General features: G+C 51.5%; 3 protein-coding genes across 3 annotated transcripts; all 3 read left to right on the top strand.

Annotated features, from left to right (window-relative positions):
- The first annotated feature begins 1,666 nt into the window (after nucleotides 1-1,666).
- CALHM3 (calcium homeostasis modulator 3) lies at nucleotides 1,667-4,466 on the top strand. Its single transcript, XM_058029695.1, has 3 exons — nucleotides 1,667-1,953; nucleotides 2,849-3,104; nucleotides 4,005-4,466. The coding sequence occupies exons 1-3, from the start codon at nucleotides 1,667-1,669 to the stop codon at nucleotides 4,464-4,466; spliced, it is 1,005 nt and encodes a 334-aa protein (XP_057885678.1).
- Nucleotides 4,467-8,447: 3,981 nt separating this feature from the next.
- Nucleotides 8,448-10,794, top strand: CALHM1 (calcium homeostasis modulator 1). Its single transcript, XM_058029579.1, has 2 exons — nucleotides 8,448-8,996; nucleotides 10,327-10,794. The coding sequence occupies exons 1-2, from the start codon at nucleotides 8,448-8,450 to the stop codon at nucleotides 10,792-10,794; spliced, it is 1,017 nt and encodes a 338-aa protein (XP_057885562.1).
- A 5,518-nt stretch (nucleotides 10,795-16,312) lies between these two features.
- On the top strand, nucleotides 16,313-17,354 carry CALHM2 (calcium homeostasis modulator family member 2). The gene is made up of 2 exons (XM_058029515.1): nucleotides 16,313-16,855; nucleotides 16,938-17,354. Exons 1-2 carry the CDS (start codon nucleotides 16,313-16,315, stop codon nucleotides 17,352-17,354), a joined length of 960 nt encoding a protein of 319 aa, XP_057885498.1.
- The last annotated feature ends 2,904 nt before the right edge of the window (nucleotides 17,355-20,258 follow it).

Genomic DNA, 20,258 nt, shown 5'->3' with positions numbered 1-20,258 from the left:
TTATTTTCCTGAGCTGTTTTAGGTCTTATTTTCCTGAGCTGTAAGGAGCTGTTTAGCCTTTACTGTGTTTTTGCCCAGGAGAGCCAGAAAGGCAAAATGATTTTTCTAAAGCAATTGTTCTACAGAGAGTGCACAACACCTTCTGAAGCCGAGTCAGCACATAAATGTAAACCATTAAATGAGAAACCCACTGAGTATTGAAGCAGTTGAGAATCAAGACCGGCTGCACCCTGGCTAAATATCAACTGTGGAGTTCAGCCAGGGGTCATGATGCCCTATAACAGCAATGTGGAGGGGTCCTGATGTCCTATAATGGAAACATGAGCTGGTTAGCCAGGGGTTTTTATTGCTGACGGATGAACATTAACAGGCAATTCACTCACAGGTAAAGGAGAGCACAAATATTATGGTTGGAGCAAATGTATTTCATTAAAGCAACTGTGCAAGTTGCTGTTCAGACTGGAGGAGATGGCATTCATCTGTGATTCATCTGTACAGATACAGGTACCTCCTCCCTGATGATCCTTTCAACATGATCCTATCAATACAACCAATGGGAGACAGCATGGGCAGAAACAGTGCTGGCAGATAGGAGAGAATTCCTCTTTTTTAATGAAATAGTTAAAAGTAACACCCTTTTTCCCTCCCCCTTTCCTGAATACATTTGGAAACCTGAGCTGAGAAGAAATCTGGAAGTGTTTTCAGAGGAAAGTCGGGGAGAGGAAAATTATGTTCAATATGTCAGGAAAAAAACTCAGAACTTCCTTGTGTGGCAATGACTTGTCTTTATCTGTAAAATGAAGTTCTGAGACAAAAAGCTGATGAAGATGATAACCCACTCCCATGGGACAAAAGAACCAGCTGCTCTGATTGCATGGTGCCCTCTGATGGAAGCCAGAAGTGCCCCAGGGGGACAAGGATGTGGTATGGTACAAATACCCCAGTATATTCAGGATGAACAGCCAAGAGCAGCCTTTGCCCCCAGGTGCCATTCCAGGCTTTGAAAGCTGTGGATTCTCACATCCTCTTGACTAGAGGGTTGGTCCTTTCAGCCCATTTTCATAGGGAAATCTGAGCTTGCAGCACACTGAGCCAGGTGTGTGCTCCCTGCCTTCCCCCTGCCCCACACGGGGCTGGGGACATGCAAAGAGAAGCGGGGCAGCAGCAGGAGCACGGATGAGCTCATTGATTTACCTGGTTTCTCCTGGGCAGTGAATCACCCAACAGGCTTCAATCAGCAGACAGCAGCTCACAGGCATCCACCAATGGCTCTCCAGAGAGAGTTATCATCTCCTGGAGGGAGGGACCAGGCACCACTGGAGGCTGTGACTGCTTGCTGTGTGGGACAGCCCTCAAAATGAAAAACAAGGGGACAAAAAAGGCTGCTGGAGGCCGTATCCATCAGCTCACCCAGAAAAGCTACCAACTGCCCTGGAAGACAGGCACTTGTGAGAGCCAGACCTGTGAGAGCCATGTGCCAGTGGGGAAGCCTCAGCACAGGCTGTTCCCCCTACCACAGCAGCTCTCTTCCATCCTCATCCTCCTGCTGACTGGGAGCTGAGCTGCATCCCCTGCCCTGTGGCAGCAGCAGGAGGAGCAGAGGGAGACAGGCCCTTCTGGGCACCCGGGGATTTCCAGGAGGAGCATCCCTGGCCAGAAGAACACCATGGACCGTTTCCGGATGATCTTCCAGTACTTCCAGTCGAACTCAGAGTCTGTAATGAACGGGATCTGTGGGCTCTTGGCCCTGGCGAGTGTAAAGATGTACACCAGCCTGGACTTCAGCTGCCCCTGCCTGCCCCAGTACAACATGGCATATGGCCTGGGGATCATGTTCGTGCCCCCCATCATCCTCTTCCTGTGTGGGCTCATCCTCAACAGGCAGTCCCTGGTGATGCTGGAGGAGTGGAGGCGACCAGCAGGGCGCAGGATGAAGGACCCAGCTGTCATCAGGTGGGGTTTGCAGTGGCAGTGGCATCCCTCTTCTCACCTCCTGTTTAGCTGTCTGTATCCATGGCTTTGATCCTCCTGGTAGATTAGTTTTCTTGTAAGCTCATCTCCTGAGACCTCTCCCCATGACCCTGGAGGGGCAGGGGTGTGGGAAATGCATTTACAGCCAGCAGAAATTAAGGCAGGCTCGTTCCATCCCAGCTAAGGAGAGCAGGAATGCCTCAACACCTGGGCTTATGCCACCACCCTGGGAAACTGCATTGCTGCTGCCCTGTCATGCACTCACAGGGTGTCTTCTGGGGCTTCCATGTGCAAAAACATCAGGCATTTCCTTTTAAATATGCAGAAGGTGTGGCATTTTCATCACAGTCATTCTTTATCAAAAGTCTCAGTCCCTTCACCCGAGCTTTTACTAATTTGTACTGGTAGAAGGGTGAGGAGAATAATATTCCATCTGTTACATGTAAAGTTTTGTGCAGCACACAGGTTGGCTCAGAGAGGGGCAAGAAAGGCAGCAGAAAGAAGAGGATTTTCCAGATTACAACTGATGAGATAAGGAAGTGTGAATATGGAAGACAAGGGAGAGCTGACAAAGATCTGTGCATGGGAGACATAAGGGTACAGTCAAGGCAAGCCCATGGTGAGGAGATTGTGCACTGAGTGCAGGCAGCACACAGAACCCTGCCTTGTGCTAGTGCAGGTTCCACTGAGAGGCAGAACCAACAAAGACATCCCAGAGCAGAACAAGCATCAGCAGGAGCAATGCTGAGGGCAGCCCTGGGAGTCAGTTCCCTGGGTCTGGAAGGACTGCTTGGCACAGGACAGCCTGCATCCCTCAGGGCTCAGGATGAGGAGAAAGCTCCCAGCATTAACCCACTCACCTCTCTCTCTGCTCCAGGTACCTGTGCTCCTCCATCATGCAGCGAGCCATGGTTGCCCCTGTCGTCTGGATCGTAGTCACCCTCCTGGATGGCAAATGCCTCATCTGTGCTTTCAGTGGCTCCATGGACCCCCAGAAGTTTGTGGGCTTTGCCAATGTGAGCACAGAGCAGGTGCAGCAGCTGCTGGCCAAGGTGCCCTGCAAGGATGACGAGCTCCTGAGGAACAGCACGTCCCGCAAGGCCGTGTCCAGGTACCTGCGCTGCTGCTCCCAGGTGGGTCACTGCTGGCACAGCCCCTCATGTTAGTGAGGTGACCAGGCATGGGGCACCTGCTCCTGCTCTTCCTTGATCTGCCATCCCTTCATTGTGGTCAGGCTGGGAGCAAGGCCGCTCTGTGCTTCCAAATGTCGCTATCCCAAGTGATAATCTCGAGTCAGGTAGGGAAAAAGAAAGAATTTATGAATGGTTTAATAGAAGAATCAGCAGCTTCTAAACGCAGATAATATAAGATACTGTGTCTCCTAAAGCCCTGTTCAGTGTCAAAAGATCCTTCTAACTGCCAACCCTGCAGACAGGACCCACTGTTTTAAGGACAGTGCAAGCTTAGACAGATGAAAACAGCTTGCTCAGGAGCAATAGAACGGGGCACAACGGGGACTGGAGCCCTGACTGGCCTCAGCTCTTGGTATAGAAGACTGGTGGAAGGTCATTGAAAACAAGCTCTTCTTTCTTATCAAAGGGAGCTGCCCATAGTGTGGGCGGTCTTCATGCTGCAGTGGGGACTCCTGGGCCCTGGAGTTAGTGTAGGTGGCAGATGAAGATCACTGGAGATAAGGAATGCCAAAGGAGAGCACTAAAGTCCCCTTTCCCTGGGGTACTCCTATGCTCATAGCAAATGCCTGTCTGCTCCCGGCAATTTTGCAATCAGTTATCCTTACTGAATGATTCATGCACAGATAAATACCCCATATTCTCTGGAAGGAAATTATACCAACCCTCTGGGTACAGTGTGAGGTGCTGGACTACAGGGACAGATAAAAGCCAGGAGTCCAGATGCATCACATTTCTCCTCCAGCCACACAAACTCCCTGTCTCTCTGATGCAGGCAAACAGCTTGTGCCTGTCCTTGTGTCTGTCTTGCTACTGTTTCACTGCTTCTTTCTTATCCCACAGGCACTTGGCTGGAGCATTCTGTTGATCCTGATCATAGCAGCTTTCCTTGCCCGCTGGCTCAGACCTTGCTTCAACCAGGTCACCCTCCTGCAGGCACGTCACTGGAGCAACTACATTGACATCGAGCAAAAGATTTTTGAGGAGACCTGCTGTGAGCACAGCCGGCTCTTTGCTCACAAATGCATCCTCCACTTCTTCGAAAGCATGCAGCAAGAGATCAAACTGCACAGCTTCAGCTTCCCTAGGCAGGGAGAGGGGGCTGAAGGAGGGGAAGGTCTTCTCCAGGGTATCACAGATCAGGACCAGGTGAATGAACTTCTGAAAACGTGGTACTATGAGAAACCTCCCCTGGATGTCAGCCAGGCACACCAGAGGCATCCCCTGGTGCGAGGGAGATCCCCCCTGCCCAGGGCAGACAATGCCAGCACCCACTCCAAAGTCCCCCAGCACAGCAGTGTGTAAAGGGGGATTTGTCCTGCAGGCACAGAAGGAGCATTGCCAAACCTCTGCACAAAGCCAGGACCAGTGGCAGGTGACAGTGGTGCTCATACCTTCCTCCAAATCTGCAAACTCAAAGGCTCCACTCCAGGGCATGCCTAGCAAAACCTCCAAAGTCAGCTGGCTCTGAGGGTCCAAGGGCCCCAGATGCAGTCACTGTTAATGACATTTCTCAGCCAAGGACCCTGGGGGCACTTTTGTCATATCAAAGCGTTTGCAGCTTCTTACAGCTGTGATAAATGTGTTCTGGCTAAGGAAGGATTTAACCAGGGCAGCAGCATCTGGCTGCATACAAACCACACACACACAGAGGAGTGAGGAGCTCCTGCCCACTCCAGTGAAACCTGCTTCAAAGGGTTATCAGAGCTGACACAGAAGTTATTTAATTGGCAACTCTCTTAGCACCACACCAACATATTTACTCAAAAAGGCAAATCCACCTCCTATGTCTTCCCATCTGCTGAGAGCTCTGGCTGCCCCCAGCCCAGCTGCCAAACTGTTCTGTCTTCCTCTCACCAATCTTCATGCCTCACCAACTCTTCAACCTGCTTCACCAACCTCTCATCAATAGTTCCATGCATTTATAAAATGAAATATGGCAACACACTGAAATTCATGGAGCAGCATGACTTTAATTGAAGACCCCTCTGAATAAGGATTGGATTGGATTTGCAGAAGGAACGGGAGATGGAGGCTGTGTGAAACACAACCATGGGGCTGTGCTGGGGTTTAGTAGCTGCTGTAGGCACTGGTGCTCAGCCATGGAAAGGACACGCTCACTCTGCCTGAGAAGTCTGAGCACAGACTTTAAACACTCCTCTGCTAGATTTGGGTACAAGCTATCCAGAGGATCATCCTTGCAACACCAATTTGGGCATTTCCATCCACAGTTTCAAAGCTGTTTGGATATAATCTTACCTCTGAGCCTTTGATGATAATTGCTTTCTCACCTGCCTTTTCCAGCCCCCACTGTACATGGTGCCAGTTTGATGGGTACTTCTGTCCAGCATTGCTGCTTGGATGCATTAAAGTCTTTCCTGCAAATTAACCCAGGACAGACACATCTGTTCCTCCAGGCTGAATCTCACACTGATACCCACTTTGTCTCTTGGAGGGAGAGGTGCCACGTGGAGGGGCTGGGGGAGGTGGGAGTGAAGAAGAAATATCTCCTTGGGTATGGGTAGGTGGGGCAAGCAGGGTTTTCAGGAGGAAATAAGAGGGTGGGATAGGGGCAGAGGAACCTGCCACCACACTGGGACTAAATCCAAAATGAGGGATCAAAATAAAAATTCATATTAATACCCCAAATTGACTTGTCAAGCTGCTGGCAGGTGGGTCACCTCCTGCCCAGGATGTTTGCATGCACAGGCCAGAGGATGAGGATGTACTGGGTAAAACATTGGGAAGCAAAATAACTCCATAGCCCACACATGGGCAGCTGCACCCCTTTGCCCACTGAGGCCCAGTCAGGAGCTGCAGGGTGCAGAGGGATGGGCTGCAGAGTTTTTCTTATTTGCATAGCAAAATCAGATCTGGATGAATCCCTGAGCTCCCTTGGATATGCTAGGAGAGTGCACAGAGCCAGCTGTGGCCCATGCTGGTAGGGAAAAACACAGTGGTCTTTTCTCCAGGAGCTCTTTACATCCAGGGAGATTCTGAGCTCTTCTTTGAAATCAACATTGCACTTTGAATTGTGTCTCTGGTTTACTTTTGTCAGACATGACATCACAAATCTGAGGCTGCAGCTCAGTTTGGACTCACCATTTCATTTTAGTCAAATTGGGTATTTTCCTAACATGCTCACAGCTGAGGTCTGCAGCTCCATTTGCATGCTGCTTTCCATGTTCTCAGGTTTTAAGTCATCCCAGTGTGGCCACAAAATATGAAAGGCTAAAGGGGGGAAGAGGAACAGATTTGTTATCTGTACCAGGAGGGAGCAAACAGGAGGGTTTAAGGGTGCTGCCATGGATTTAGCAGCTGTCTGTCTCTCAGGGCTGCTGTGATGCCTGACCTGCAGATCTGTCTGGCATCCTTAGGGATCCTCACCTGCCAAGAGCCTGTGAAACAGCAGAGCTGACTGCAAAGACAGCTTCCCCAGTCACTTCCTAAACTCTCCTGAAGGGAATTGTTACTGCTTTCACACTCCTTCTTTCCATATCTTACACTGACTGGGACAGGCAAAGCCCTCCCCAGCTCCACACCTTGGAGTCTGTCTTGGTGCGCAGGTGCAGGACTGGGTCCAGGGAGGGACTTGGGCAGGTACCATCTCTTTCAGGGCAGGGTTTCCAGAGCACAAATAAGTTGGGATTTGGGAGGAATCATCAGCTCTGCCTTCCCTTGGAAGTCAGTTAGAGTGAACTTTCTGTTAGGAAGCTCATGAAAACAAAGTCAAGATGGAAAGAAAGACCCAGGCATTGTCTTCTGTGGACTCTTTTTTGATTCTCACTGACTATTGCTGGCTTCAGTGAGAATTGTAGTGCTGTACACCAAGCAGGCTCAGACCCTCAGTTCATGTTTAATAAAAGGCAGGGTTTTCCTGGAGATCAAAAAGCTCTCAGCTTTTTACAGGGTTGATTCAAGCAGGCTTTGATGTGAACTGCCCTTCAAAAAGCCACTTGTCAGGTGAACAGAGAAGCCAGTCTGAGCTCTTAGCTAGCAGTACAACAGGTCTCATCTATATTCATGCAGCAAAATCTCTTCCCATTTGATGAGATCGTGCAATTAACCTCTCCACAGCAGACAGAGCTAAGACTGCTCAGGTATTATCCACATGCTCTGTGCTCACCTCTGCAGGGGCATCTCAGGGTCAACTCAGCATAATCAGCTGAGCCCCAGGACTGGTGCAGGGCAGACTCAGAACCTGCAGCACTGACTAATGGTCAAAAAGCCTGGTCTGGCTTCCTAGCTCAGCACTGACACACTGCAAAACCTCGTGGGAAAGTACCTGTCCTGTGTCTTCCGTGTGCCACCCACCTATGCACAGCTTCCCTTGGTGACATGTCCCACAGCCACCACTGCAGTCACACTGGAGATGTATCTTGATCCTCACATCAGGTGGTGCCTGGACAGGAACAACTGAGCAACTGCCACTGCCTGTTTTAGAGCCACTTGTAGTCCCAGCAATCCCCCACCTTCTGACCAGCTTAAAGGAGCAATTGAACGCACCAAGGCTGCTTTGTGAACTGGGAACTGAGATGCAGGACAGCACCATCAACACCATCCATTCTTTTAGATTTGTGCTGTGGAAGCCAAGCCCTGCCTAACTATTACCTCTCCTTTCTCTGCCTTTCCTTTTCTTTTCCCTTCCCTCTGCAGAATAAAAAAGAAGAGTTATTTCCCAGAAATAACTCCTCCCAGGTTCAGAAGTAGGGGCTGGCAGACCTGCAAGGTGCTTGCCTCAGATGCTGCTGAGGCAAAGCAGATACACAGAGGGAAGGGGGAAGCTCTGGAATCCAGTTTTTCCATGTGTGCCAGCACTGCAGGGGTGGGGTGTCCCGTTCAGCCCTGGGAGGAGCACCCACCCCCTGCATTTGCAAACAGGTTCACAGAGGCCAATCAGCCAACTCTGCCCAGGGCACAAAGTGCTCTGGGGAGGGCACAGCCATGGTAACACCTGCACCCTCCAGCAAAGAGAGCTGGCAGCTGGGAGACTGCAGAAATGGGGATGTGGAGAAGAATGAAATCTGGTTTTGCAAACCAGAAACAACCCAGGTCCCAGATCCAAAGAAGAGCAGCAGGAAGCAAACTCTAAACTTTTGTAGGCAGCAAAATCAGCAGGAAAAAATGTTAATTTTTTGCTTCAAATAGTGGGGTTGTAAGAGTGCATGAATGAAACAGTGGACTGCACAGAAACTTAGTGATGCCATCTTTGAAGAGGAAATCTGAAAGAATGAAATAAACTGAGGCCACAGCTTGGACCCTGGTGGGGGAAGGAATCAAGCAAAGATGGACAAGTTTCGGATGATCTTCCAGTTCTTCCAGTCCAACCAGGAGTCCTTCATGAACGGCATCTGTGGGATCATGGCCCTTGCCAGCACCCAGATGTACTCAGCCTTTGATTTCAACTGCCCCTGCCTGCCACAGTACAACCTGGCCTATGGGCTGGGCATCCTCCTGGTGCCCCCCTTCATCTTGTTCCTGCTAGGTTTTGTGCTGAACAACAACATCTCCATGCTGGCAGAGGAGTGGCGGCGGCCGCGGGGCCGGCGCGGGAAGGACGCGGCCGTGCTGCGCTACATGTGCTGCTCCATGGCACAGCGGGCCATGATCGCCCCCGTGGTGTGGCTCTCGGTGACACTGCTGGATGGCAAGTGCATCACCTGTGCCTTCTGCACCTCGGTGCCCCTGGGGAGCCTGGGCAATGCCAGCCACCCCCGCCTGTCCCAGGGGGAGGTACAGCGGGTGCTCGCCCGGATCCCCTGCAAGGAGATCTACACCGGGCAGCAGCTCATCGCCAGTGAAGTGGCCGTCAGGTACCTGCGCTGCATCTCACAGGTAAGAGGCACCATGGTGTGCTCTCACTGGTGGATTGGGGTTAGGCACTGCCAGCCTGAGCTCCCTCAACAGAATCTCCTTGTTGAAATCAAGCTGCAGCAGGAGAGACTGGTGATTTCACAGGGGTACAAGGTGTTCAGACTCAGCTCTGTGGGGTTATGCCTCCAGGATGGTGCAGAGGCTGTAGCTGTAGGTCATCCTAATAACTGGCCATCTCTCCTGCCTGGGCAGCCCAGGGCTGCAGAGCGTGACAGCCAAACCATCTGCATGTATTTATTCAGAGCAGGCTCAGAAGGGGCTGAGATGGATCTTCCTCAGTGGCTGGCAGGTTGTCACCTCTCCAATAACCCATCAGTTGTTCTTCTTATTACAACGCTGCAAGCAACGGGCCGATAACCATCTGTGCCACTTGTCTGTGCCGCTGCATGGGAGCAGCCAGGGTGTGTTTATTAGCCATCCCGGGGAACCACAAATGAAGATGTGCTGCTAACCACTTGTCCTGTGCTTAATTCCTCTCAAGCCCTCTGCTCCTGGCCATGCTGGAGACAGGATGGTCTGAAATACCTGTCACTCATGCACTCCCATTTATAGCAGACCTTAGGGCAGACAGGAATGATTATCCCCTTTAAGAGAAATGGAACCACTGGGACTCCTCCAAAGCAGATTTTCCTGGGCATACCGCATCTGAAAAGCATTGGGAGCTGAAAAACAGGAGGTCCCACATAGAACCTCCCCCTCAGGTGCTCTTTTAGGAGGCTGCATTTCCAGGGGCGTTGAACATCACGAGCTCTGCCAGTACGGCCTGGAGGCAGCCTGAGCTAAGACTGATGGTGAACAAGACAAACTGGTTCTAGCTCTGTCCTCATCTCACCCTTCCTGTCAGACCCCATTAACAGGGGAGCTTTCACTGCTGCCCACTCACAGTAGATATTACTAAGTTCAGCTTGGAAAAAGAGCTAAGACAGCTGCATAAACCAGGGAGCATCTGGGGCAATACTGCAAGTCAGAGGACACAGGCTATCCTAGACCTAGGTGAGGCACCCTCATTGGAGGCAGGACCAAGGGCTGGGCACAGGATTCAGCCCCGGTGTTATTTATGGTCAGTGCCTGCTGATGCTCTATAAGGCAAGAATCAAGAGGTGCTGCCTATGCACTGAACAAAAATTCTGTGCAAATGGTTCATAGGGCCTCCTCACCCAGTTTTGCAGCGTAAACACAGCCAAGTGTCAAACAGCCCAAAGTGGAGTCAGGCTTGTTTGCAAACCAGGGGGGTTCTGCGGGCTGGTTCTGCTGGGCATGTGACAGCTCTGGTTCCCCTTCATCCCTGCAGGCTCTGGGCTGGTGCTTTGTGCTGCTGATGACCACTTTGGCTTTCTTGGTGAGATCTCTTCGGCCCTGCTTCAGCCAGGCTGCCTTCCTGAAGAGCAGGTACTGGTCCCACTACATCGACATCGAGCGCAAGCTGTTCGACGAGACATGTGCGGAGCACGCCAGGAGCTTTGCCAAAGTCTGCATACAGCAGTTCTTTGAGGGCATGAGCACGGACCTGGAGGCTGCTCGCTGCCACCTGCCCAGGAAAGCCCCTGCTGATGCAGGGGAAGCTGCCGAGAAGCTCCTGGGCATCACCGACCAGGGCACCATGAACATGGCCCTGAAGAGCTGGCACAGATGCAAGCCCCCATTGCACCTCCACCCACCTGCCCAACCTACTGGAAACGGCTGGGCAGGAGAAGGGCAGCCCCCCACACACCCCTCTGCACCCCGAAAAGAGACAGCTGCCTACTACAGCTGGGTGTGAGGGCCACGGGGCTGGGCAGAGGCAGAATCATGTTTTTGTGAGATGGGCTGCAGAGAGGGCAGAAGCCAGGGCACAGGCAAGGGCCAGTGCCACAGCAGCTGCAGGGGAACAGGCACCCAAAGGGCTCAGTGGGATCCCATCTGCTCTCACATCCAGTCCCACAGCATCGGTGATCCAGGTAACAAGTTTTGTGCCAGGAAGGATAATTTTGGAAGGCTATGATGGACAAGCCCCAGGGATGCTGAAGGGTGCAATGTGGCAGCCAGACGTGCTGTGTGTCCCACACCACTGAGCACCAGGTTTGTGTTGTGGCAGTTGCCAAGACAGACACTACCAGATGTGCAAAACTTCCTCTCTTTCATGATGTGCTCAGCATTGAGCAGTGCATGTGGGTTTAGGCAGTATTAAAAATTCCCCTGGTGGGGAAACAAGCTGAGAGTGCCCATTTCTGCTGCCAAGTTGTGAAACCCTGAAAGACCACATTACCCCTCCACACACTACATCCCCACAGACACATGGCTCCCAAGCCAAGAAAAGCCTTAAAATAAATTTGACCAAAGCAATGAGGTAGTGAAGAGACATTCCACATAGCCCTGTGTGACAGAAACACGGTGGTTGGTGTTACGGGCACCATTAAATGAGGATTCCACAGAGATGCTCCTTGAAGGAAGTGTCCAGACAAGGACAGCAGCTAGCATTCAGCAGCAGGGGGATGGAGAGAGGGCCAGGCCAACACCCTGCCACAAATCTGCCTCAGGACAATTTGTTTTTACAAATTTTCCTGTATCTCTCCCTGACACAAACGCTGTTGTTAAAAACCCACCTGGATGTTTGTTTAAGGAGCCAAATGAATAATTCAGGTTTACCATTCAAGCTCTGTGCTCAAACACCAGGATTTATAAAAGCTATTTACTAAAGCTGTTGGTGTTTCTTTACTTGTATGCAATGAAAAGGACTGGAAGAGTCCCCAGGCCAAGCCTGAGGTGCTGAGGCTGTGTGAGTTGAAGAGTTTTGCCAGTGCTTGGCCACCAGCAGCAGCCAGCCCTGGCTCTCAGAGGAGAAGCCGGGAGGTCACCACCAACATTACACAATTCAGGGTGGCTGCCCGCTTCCACAGAAAGAGGGGATGACAGGATGCAAGCCCTTGAGGTGACCATGGAAATCACAGCCCAGAAGAGTGTTTCCCAGTGGCCCTGATTTTATTACAAATATGCAGAAGGCAAACCCCTTTTGAGGCATGAGTTTTAGCCCTGCCACGTCCCTTCCAAGATGTTCATGCACTTGAAATTTCTGCTGCGGTGTTCTTGTTCAAACAATTTATTATGAGTAACTGAAGTGACTGTCGTTTGCATAAACCTTAATTATCAGTGTGCAACTCCACAGAGGCTTTGGGTAGAAGAGAACAAAGGACCAAAGTGATGAGGAAATTCTCCTGGCTGCTGTGAGAGCATTTTAGCAAGCTCATAGTCAAGGGCAGGCTGAATCTGGCCAACTCCCAGGAGAAAGGAGCATGACATGGCTTTGTCATCAATCTTCACACCCAAACTTTAATTAACACACCTGCCCAGAAATTAATAGGCACAAAACCTGATTTACAAAGCAAAGGAGATTAAAAGATAAAGGTGGTTTCCACTCCTATCATTTGCAGTTTGGTGCTGTTTGTGGCTCACTGGGAAAGGTGCGCTCAGAGTCCCCCACGATGGCGAGCAGCACAGAGGGATGGTGGGCTCCATGGCACAGCCGTTAAGGTATCAACTAGATGCATTTGCAATGAGAAACTCTTGGGCTCTTAACTAAGATTTTTAAGATTAGAGCTTTGCCCCCATGCAGCAAATGGAGCAGTTGCGGAGTCCTCATAGATCAGGTTCCCCTCTCCACGCTGGAATCTGGGGACATTTCTCATGGCCTTTGGGAGGAGAGCCTTCCCAAGGAAGCCCAACACACCCCAGGCTGTGGTCCCAGTGCTGATCCCACTTGGTTGCAGCGCTCTGAGCGTGGAGCAAGCCCCGGGTCCCCACCAAGCCAGCAGGGGAGCCAGCCCCAGGCGAGCAGTCAGTGTGTGGGAGTGCCGAGGGATGCACCGCGCCCAAACAACCGGGAGCTGCAAAAACCCGCCCGGGGATCCCAGGTGTGGGCTAGGAAGGAAAATCGTCCAAAAACCCCATCGGCTGAACTGCCGGCGCTGGGCTGAGCCTACACTTGCTCGGGGAGGAGGGGAACGTGGGCGTTGCTGAGGATTTGCCTGTGCTGAAGGCATTCCCTGGGGAGGCTGAGTTTAACCCCAGGGACAAGACGGCAAGGAGGGTGGGGAAGGAGGATGGGGGCCTCCAGCCTCTGCAACAGGCTGGGCAGGAGCTGGAGCTGAGGGACAGACGGTGGAGAGGAGGGAGCAAAGAGAAAGAGAGGCGCTCTCGGCTGCCTCGCAGGCATCGCTCAAGCAGGGGAAACAGAGAGCAGAAAAGTTGACCCAGACAGGAATGCACCGCACCCGCCAAAAATCAGGCTGTGCCCAGCCCTACACACACGGTCCCCGGCCCTGCTCAGCCCCCAGCCTGCTCTGTCCCACCTGGGGGAAAGCAGCAGAACCTGGCACCCCACAGAGCTTGTGATGCCCCAAAATCCACCCAGGCAGGCGCCTTCCCGCTGGCTCAGCCGGCTCCCGTGTGCTACAGCAGAAGATTCTGTCCCTTCTCGTGGGACCATGGGCTTCTCCTGCGCTGTCCCTGCCTGCTTGGCGTGGCTCCATCAGCATCACGGCATCCCCTGGGGACGATGGGGGCTGCACCCAAGTCCCGGGCAGGAGGGATTCCCCATTTCCCCTCTGCACCCCTGCAAGGCGCCTCATCGCTGCTGTTCTCCAGGCAAACTCCTGGCCGTCCCAGCCAGCCACTGCACATCTGCATCATGAGTCTGAGAAAGCACGATGTGCTTTTTCCAGTGACTCATTCTCTCAGCTTTTTCATTTCCTTTTTTTTTTATTCTTAAAGGCACAACCTCAGCTGCGCACAGAGCAGAAGCCAAGCGCCTGCTCTTTGCCCCACCCAATCTCAGAGCTGGGGAACAACCTCCTCCCTCTTCCCAAAAGCCAACAGCAGAGAGCATGTTTCAAACTGAATAAGGAAGCCTTCGCAAACTGTTAAGGCTGCTTTCAAAAGCTTCCACTTCACCATCAGACCAGCCTTGGCTGCATCCCAACTCCTGCACAGCCCTGTGTGCTGCTGGAAACCCCCCACAAACCAGAGCCTGGGTGAAAAAACACAGGAAGGGCTGAGAAGGCTCCAGAACTGGTTTCAACAACTTTTTCAAGTAAGTGACTTAATTTTTTCTTGCTTTCACATATATTTTGGGGAAAGAAACAGAGGCTCTTAAAAACTTACCTGCTGCAACTTCTTCCTTTATCTGCTTACAACTTTTCCCCTTCTATCCAACCCTCTCTCTCAGACCCTAACTACCAAGCAGAGGAAGGGTAACCTCTAAGTGGCAAATACTTCTCTTTGCCAGCTCCTCAGATATTTGCTTTGCCATTTGCCAGGCTCTGTCAGGAAGGTTACAGGGCCATGTTTATCGGGGCTGTTTGTGGGTAACTAACAACAGATGCTTGAACTCCAGCAAGTTTGTGGGCTTGGCATCTGGCTGCAAACGTGGAGCTCCGGCAAGCATGGAGATGGAGGCCTGGCTCCCCATCACGTGGTGGCGGTTTTCAGCTGGTCTGTCTCCTTTGCAGAGGGAATTTTGCATATGGAAAACTGGGAAGCTGCAGGAAGACATTAAGGGCTGTTTACATTTGAACTCGGCAATATCACAGCGTGACTTTGGAGGGATTGCCATGGATTAGACACAGCAAAGAACAGAGGCAAAATTTCTGTCCCTGTTCCCCACCCGTGCCCCATGAAGAAAGGGAGTAAACCAGGATGTGTTAAGGCAGCAGATCAACTGAGGCAGAGGAGTGATTTAAAGCACAGTGTAAGAGCAAGCCCTGTGCATAAGACCATAGGGATTAAAGTATCTTTGTCTCTTCTGCCTGACTATCCCTGAAGTCTTGTCCCTGCAGCTGGGGTGGCCCAGGTAAGACTTTGGGGCAGGTCTGTGGGCCATGGCCCCCAGGCAGCCCCAGATGTGTGCTGGTACTTCCAGCACTGTGCAAGCTGCCAGAGGCAGTTGGTTGGGTGCCCAGGTCCTTCCTGTCTCCAGCAAACCCTGGTGACAGCAGTTCCTCTAAGGCCAGAGGGTTTCGTCGTGGGTGAGGTTCACAGGGCTTGCAAGGTGCTTGAGGCTTCCTGAGGAGAAACCCTGTGGAGATGCAGCACTGATGGAAAGTCAGCTAAGAAATTAATTGAATCCAGCTTGCAGATGGGATGGGGGAATGGATGTTGCAGCAGAGCACGCGGATACAATTCCCAGTTATTTCCCTGCCCTTAAAAAAATCAGGGAACATGATTTTCCCTGCTTGGCCCCAGGTGCCTGCAGCCCTGTCGGTGGGATGTAACCCAGGCAAAGGGCACCAAAGAGCATCTCTGGCACTGAGGCTGCAGGTTGAGGGGCTCAATCTCAGGGCAGCAATTAAGAAGCTGAGCAGGGGCTGCAGGCCAGGACAGGAAGTACGATTTTGTGAATCGGCTGCAGGATGGGAGATCATCCTGACACACCCAATCCTAGCAAAAGCTCACACATAATTGCTGTCCCAGCTCTATGAGCATTTGGTGTTTGTATCCTGGGACATCAGGATAAGCTTTCCCAGAAAGCAACTTCTCTTGCTGGTATGAACAGCCCCCAAGCATCCCTTCACCCTTCTCAGCAAAGGCTGCTCCTGCCTGGGCCTCCCATGCTGCATTTCTGTGCTCCCAAATCTTCTGGGATGTCTCACAGCACCCCTTGCTGCCTTCCTCACATACGTGTGTCCATTCATAAGTATTAACTCATCAGCTGTAAAGAGGGAGGCAAAAGCCACACAGGACACCTTCAAAGCAGCACAACCCCAGCACCCATGTGCCACATATGGCTGGGCTACTGTGAGTCAGTTGCAGGGCTGGGGACACATCCCAGCACCAGTGCTCTGGTCCAGTTTTCCCAGTAACATGGTGTCCTCCTTCATTGCAGGTTTGGGTGATCATCAAGAGCTTGCCAGTGATGCTGACAATAATTGCCTCTGAGAGGTGACTAAGACCAAACAGAAGGAAAGAGGACAAATGTGCAATTGAGAGGGACAGAAAGGTGTGTCCCACCTGTCATCTTTGCTGTAGTGAAGCTTTTGGAGGGCTTAGTGGGAAACAAAAAGGGCTGAGGTTTCACATATTGCTTAGGATACCTTTTGAAGTATCCCTGTATCAGCAGCCAGCTCCACAGGCTGGGACACCAGGTGGGAAGAAGTGACATCGGTGAAGGTGTCTTGCTCCTGGAACAGCTCCTTGCACCTCAGCTAGCACCGGGCCTTTCATCCCCCACTGGAGTGTTTCTCAGAGCTGGGGGCTGAGCCAGCACAGCCCCCACTGCAGAACACATCTCTCAGGCCCCGGACGAGATGGCCGCCCTCATTGCTGAGAACTTCCGCTTCCTCTCCTTGTTCTTCAAGAGCAAAGACGTGATGATTTTCAATGGGTTGGTGGCCCTGGGCACAGTGGGGAGCGAGGAGCTCTTCTCAGTCGTCGCCTTCCACTGCCCCTGCTCCCCTGCCCGCAACTACATCTATGGGCTGGCTGCCATCGGTGTCCCGGCCCTGGCCCTCTTCCTCATTGGTGTCATCTGGAACAATCACACCTGGAACCTGGTGGCCGAGTGCCACAAGCGGGGCACCAAGAACTTCTCTGCTGCTGCCACCTTCCTCCTCTTTGGCTCCATCATGGGCCGAGCGTCCGTGGCACCCATCACTTGGTCGGTCATCTCGCTGCTGCGTGGGGAAGCTTACATCTGTGCCCTCAGCGAGTTTGTCAAGCCATCCTCCCTGGACAAGTTTCCAGCTGAGTACGGGGCCGAGGTGCTGGCCAAGATCCCCTGTAGAGACGTCCCGGCAAACCTCACCAAGTTCAGGGACGAGGTGACACGGCGGCTGAGATACGAGTCCCAGGTAGGCACAGCAGGGAGAAGCCACAGGGAGTGGGTAAGACAGCCTTGCCGTGTCCTAACGCAGCCTCTCTCTTCTCTCCCAGCTCTTCGGCTGGCTGCTCATCGGCATCGTTGCGGTGCTGATTTTCCTCACCAAGTGCCTGAAGCACTGCTGCTCGCCGCTGAGCTACCGGCAGGAGGCCTACTGGGCCCAGTACCGCTCCAACGAGGACAAGCTCTTCCGACGCACGGCCGAGGTCCACTCCAGGATCCTGGCAGCCAAGAACGTGAAACAATTCTTTGGCTTTGTGGCACTGGACAAGGAGGAGAAGGAGCTGGTGCAGGAGTTCCCGGTGGAGGGCGTCCAGCCGAGCCCCCAGTGGAATGCCATCACAGGTGTCTACATCTACCGAGAGAACAAGGGCTTCCCGCTCTACAGCCGCCTCCACAAGTGGGCCAAAGGGGTGGAAGGGAACGGGCCAACCCCAGAAGGCCATGAACTGCTGTTTTTAGCTTCCTAAGACAGAAGTGAACCAGCAGCGCTTCCCCAGACTGCCTGGCAGCCCTTCCAGTATCCATGCTCAGCTGAGGGATGCTGGGAACATTCCTCCCGGCAGGATTACTTCTATCAGCAGGTAAAAGGAATCAACAGCCTCAAGGCAGAGACTGATAAGCAATACCCTGAGCTGGGGAACCCCTCCCTTGGAGACAAGACTCTCACTGCTGCTCCCAGAGACAGGGGAGCAAGGAGCAGATGCAGCCCTTACCTCCAGTGCAGCCCTCTGCCTGACACACCAGCAGAAGCCTTAGGGAGCAAGAGATGGGCACATTTCTCGCTGTGACTCGTGCAGTCCCACTTGTCTCCCCCCGCCAGCCATCCCATACCTATTTGTTTTATTGACATTGCTATCTTCTTACACACTTGTGTGATGCCTGTTACATAGGCAGGTCCCAGAGCACTTTACAGACTTTACAGTGCAGGTAAAAGAAGGAAGCTGTGGGTAAATTCCTGAGGCAAGGAGGATGCAATAGCATCTGGGAAGGAATGGGTCAGTAATAGCCACACACCAAATAACTGAGAGACTAAAGCAGGAGGAATCACCAATATTCTTGGTATTCAGAAAGGCACTCTGTAATTACCAATTTGAAATTTGGGTAAGACACCAAACTCCCTTTGTCCTTACTAAAGTGCCTGGCAATCTCTAATGAGCCCAAATGGTCACCACAATGAGTTTATAAACCCAGAGGAGGCACCATCAGCAGAACAGCTTTGGGGCAAGGTAGCGAGGTGGAGACTGAGAGGAATCAGTACCCACAGTACTGTCTGCATCTCACTGCATTTGTCATCCAGCCATCAGATGAGAGTCCTTTGTTTGGGTTACAAGCTGCAGGACGACCTCAACCAGAATGAGCTTTACATAAATGTATGTATGAACATACATATAGTGGATATAACTGTAGTTAGTCTGTTGTATTAATGGAGCATCTTTCTCAGAGGGGAAGGGGATGAGAAAGCTGACAGCCCAAAGAGCACATTACATTCACCCATCTGCTGCACTGGGACTGCAGCCCTGGAGCAACAAGGGGACAGCAGGAACAGGAGGGGGGGGAGCAGCTCTCTCCCTACACATCTACCACTGAATGTTCTAAAACTCTTTCCACTGCCTTAATTGGCCCCTGAAGCACAATGTCTCTTTTATGGACTTGGCCATACTCTGGGAAAGCAAAACCAGAAGGGTGTAAAATTACTACCCTCACCATCAGACTGTGTGACTATGGCTTCAAGGCTGCTCCTCTGGCATTGCACAGTCCCTTTTCTCCCAAGGGTCAATCCTGTGTACACTGTGTAAAGAGCTGGCATGACAGAGAAGTTTGGCTTTCCTACTTGAACTGTTTTGTTATAGATACAACTTCCTTTTACACTGTGTCACTTGCCAAAAAGTCTAAAGTTGTTCAAAAAACAGCCCAAACCCACAAAACTCAGAGGGGTACACACAAGAAGATTTTAAATAAATTATTAAAGGAGAGTTATTTTTCATTGACTTCTGAGTTTCTTCAGGGGGGTATAAAAGGCATAATTTAACATTCTCTTTGAACTCAAGGACTGGGAACTTATTTTTTCTTTCTATTAAAGATTCAGATCCTCTCCTATCCAGATCATCTGAGAATGTTTCAAAGCATTATCACATATTACAAGTTAGTAACTTGGCTTTTTAGTTATTCTTGCAGTGAGTAGCACAAATCTTGTATATCAGGATACACAATTGCAGCAAAGGAGAGAAAATTCTTTAAAAAGCTTTTGACAAGTATGGTGTCTTGCAAGAAAGAGCTGCAGGCTACTCCCTCACATAAAGAGGCTGGAACACCGCTTAATGGGCGAGGCATCCCAGGATCCCTGTTCAGCCTCTCCATAGATTTGCTTTGCATTTGTGGGAAGGCTTGGCTCTCAGCTTCATCAACTAATCCACAGAAATAATCAGATGGAAGTTAAATTAAATTGCATTAACTTGAGATGAAAGGGAGTTCATTTGCATTTCTTCATGCTGGCCCTCGAGTGCGAACATGCAGATGCACACGCCACCCCCACACAGCCAGCAGACACGAGGTAACTTGCTGAAACAAAGCAGAGTTCCTCTTACTTCCTTTATTTCCCTTGCCTTCCTCCTTGATAGTCCCAATTATTCCTTTGAACCACCTCCACTCTGGTTCCTTCTCTTCCCCTTCCCTCCTTTGAAGGAAAGGGGCAAGACACGCAATGCTTGAGAATGGATTTTTATCCTAAGAATAAACCATGAGCACAAACCATCTTTTGTTCTGGTTGCATCCCTTCTCTCCTGTATTAAATCCACTCTCTTTCCATTGGCTGGGATGGGCTAGGGGCTTGTCCAGCTTGCCTGTTTTCCCTCCCTCTTGTTGGAGAGGCATGCTTGAGTGGACAGCTGTCAGTGAGAAGTGGAGCAAGACATTACACTCAGAAATTTGTTTGAATTGCAGAGGTTTGGTTTTTCTCCTCTCTGCCACCCTCTCTGAGCGTGGTCTCCACTGAGACAGCCCTAGGCTTCTGCCTCTCCTGGCACATCAGCCCCCTTAGGAATATATCCCTGCTGCTCCTGTCACCCAGTGTCCTCCAGTGACAATGCTGAGATGAGGAACATTAACCCAGATGGTTTTACACACAAGCACAAGCAGCCAGGTTAGATTTTCCACTGAAATGCCAAGAGTGAAATTGAGCCACCCATCTCCCTGGCATGCTGGATCACACAAGCTGTGAGCTCACACATCCCCTGCTGCTCCTCCAAAGACCAACAATAATCCCATCACAGAACAGCCCACAGGTCACAGCTCCCAGCAGCAAGATGGGTTCAAACCAGGCTCCTCCAGTACAGAGAATTACACACAGGTCTTTCACCTCTCCTGCCTAGTAC

Source organism: Melospiza georgiana, chromosome 8 (genome assembly GCF_028018845.1).
Source record: "Melospiza georgiana isolate bMelGeo1 chromosome 8, bMelGeo1.pri, whole genome shotgun sequence".
NCBI classification, from domain to species: domain Eukaryota; kingdom Metazoa; phylum Chordata; class Aves; order Passeriformes; family Passerellidae; genus Melospiza; species Melospiza georgiana.
Note: the sequence above shows the minus strand (reverse complement) of the source record. Positions and strands in the feature narration are given on the sequence as shown.

Coding starts and splice junctions, on each gene's coding strand:
- CALHM3 (XM_058029695.1), top strand. CDS start 1,667: ATGGACCGTTTCCGGATGATCTTCCAGTACTTCCAGTCGAACTCAGAG. Junction 1,954..2,848: donor AAGGACCCAGCTGTCATCAG/GTGGGGTTTGCA, acceptor TCTCTGCTCCAG/GTACCTGTGCTCCTCCATCA. Junction 3,105..4,004: donor ACCTGCGCTGCTGCTCCCAG/GTGGGTCACTGC, acceptor CTTATCCCACAG/GCACTTGGCTGGAGCATTCT.
- CALHM2 (XM_058029515.1), top strand. CDS start 16,313: ATGGCCGCCCTCATTGCTGAGAACTTCCGCTTCCTCTCCTTGTTCTTC. Junction 16,856..16,937: donor GGCTGAGATACGAGTCCCAG/GTAGGCACAGCA, acceptor CTTCTCTCCCAG/CTCTTCGGCTGGCTGCTCAT.
- CALHM1 (XM_058029579.1), top strand. CDS start 8,448: ATGGACAAGTTTCGGATGATCTTCCAGTTCTTCCAGTCCAACCAGGAG. Junction 8,997..10,326: donor ACCTGCGCTGCATCTCACAG/GTAAGAGGCACC, acceptor TCATCCCTGCAG/GCTCTGGGCTGGTGCTTTGT.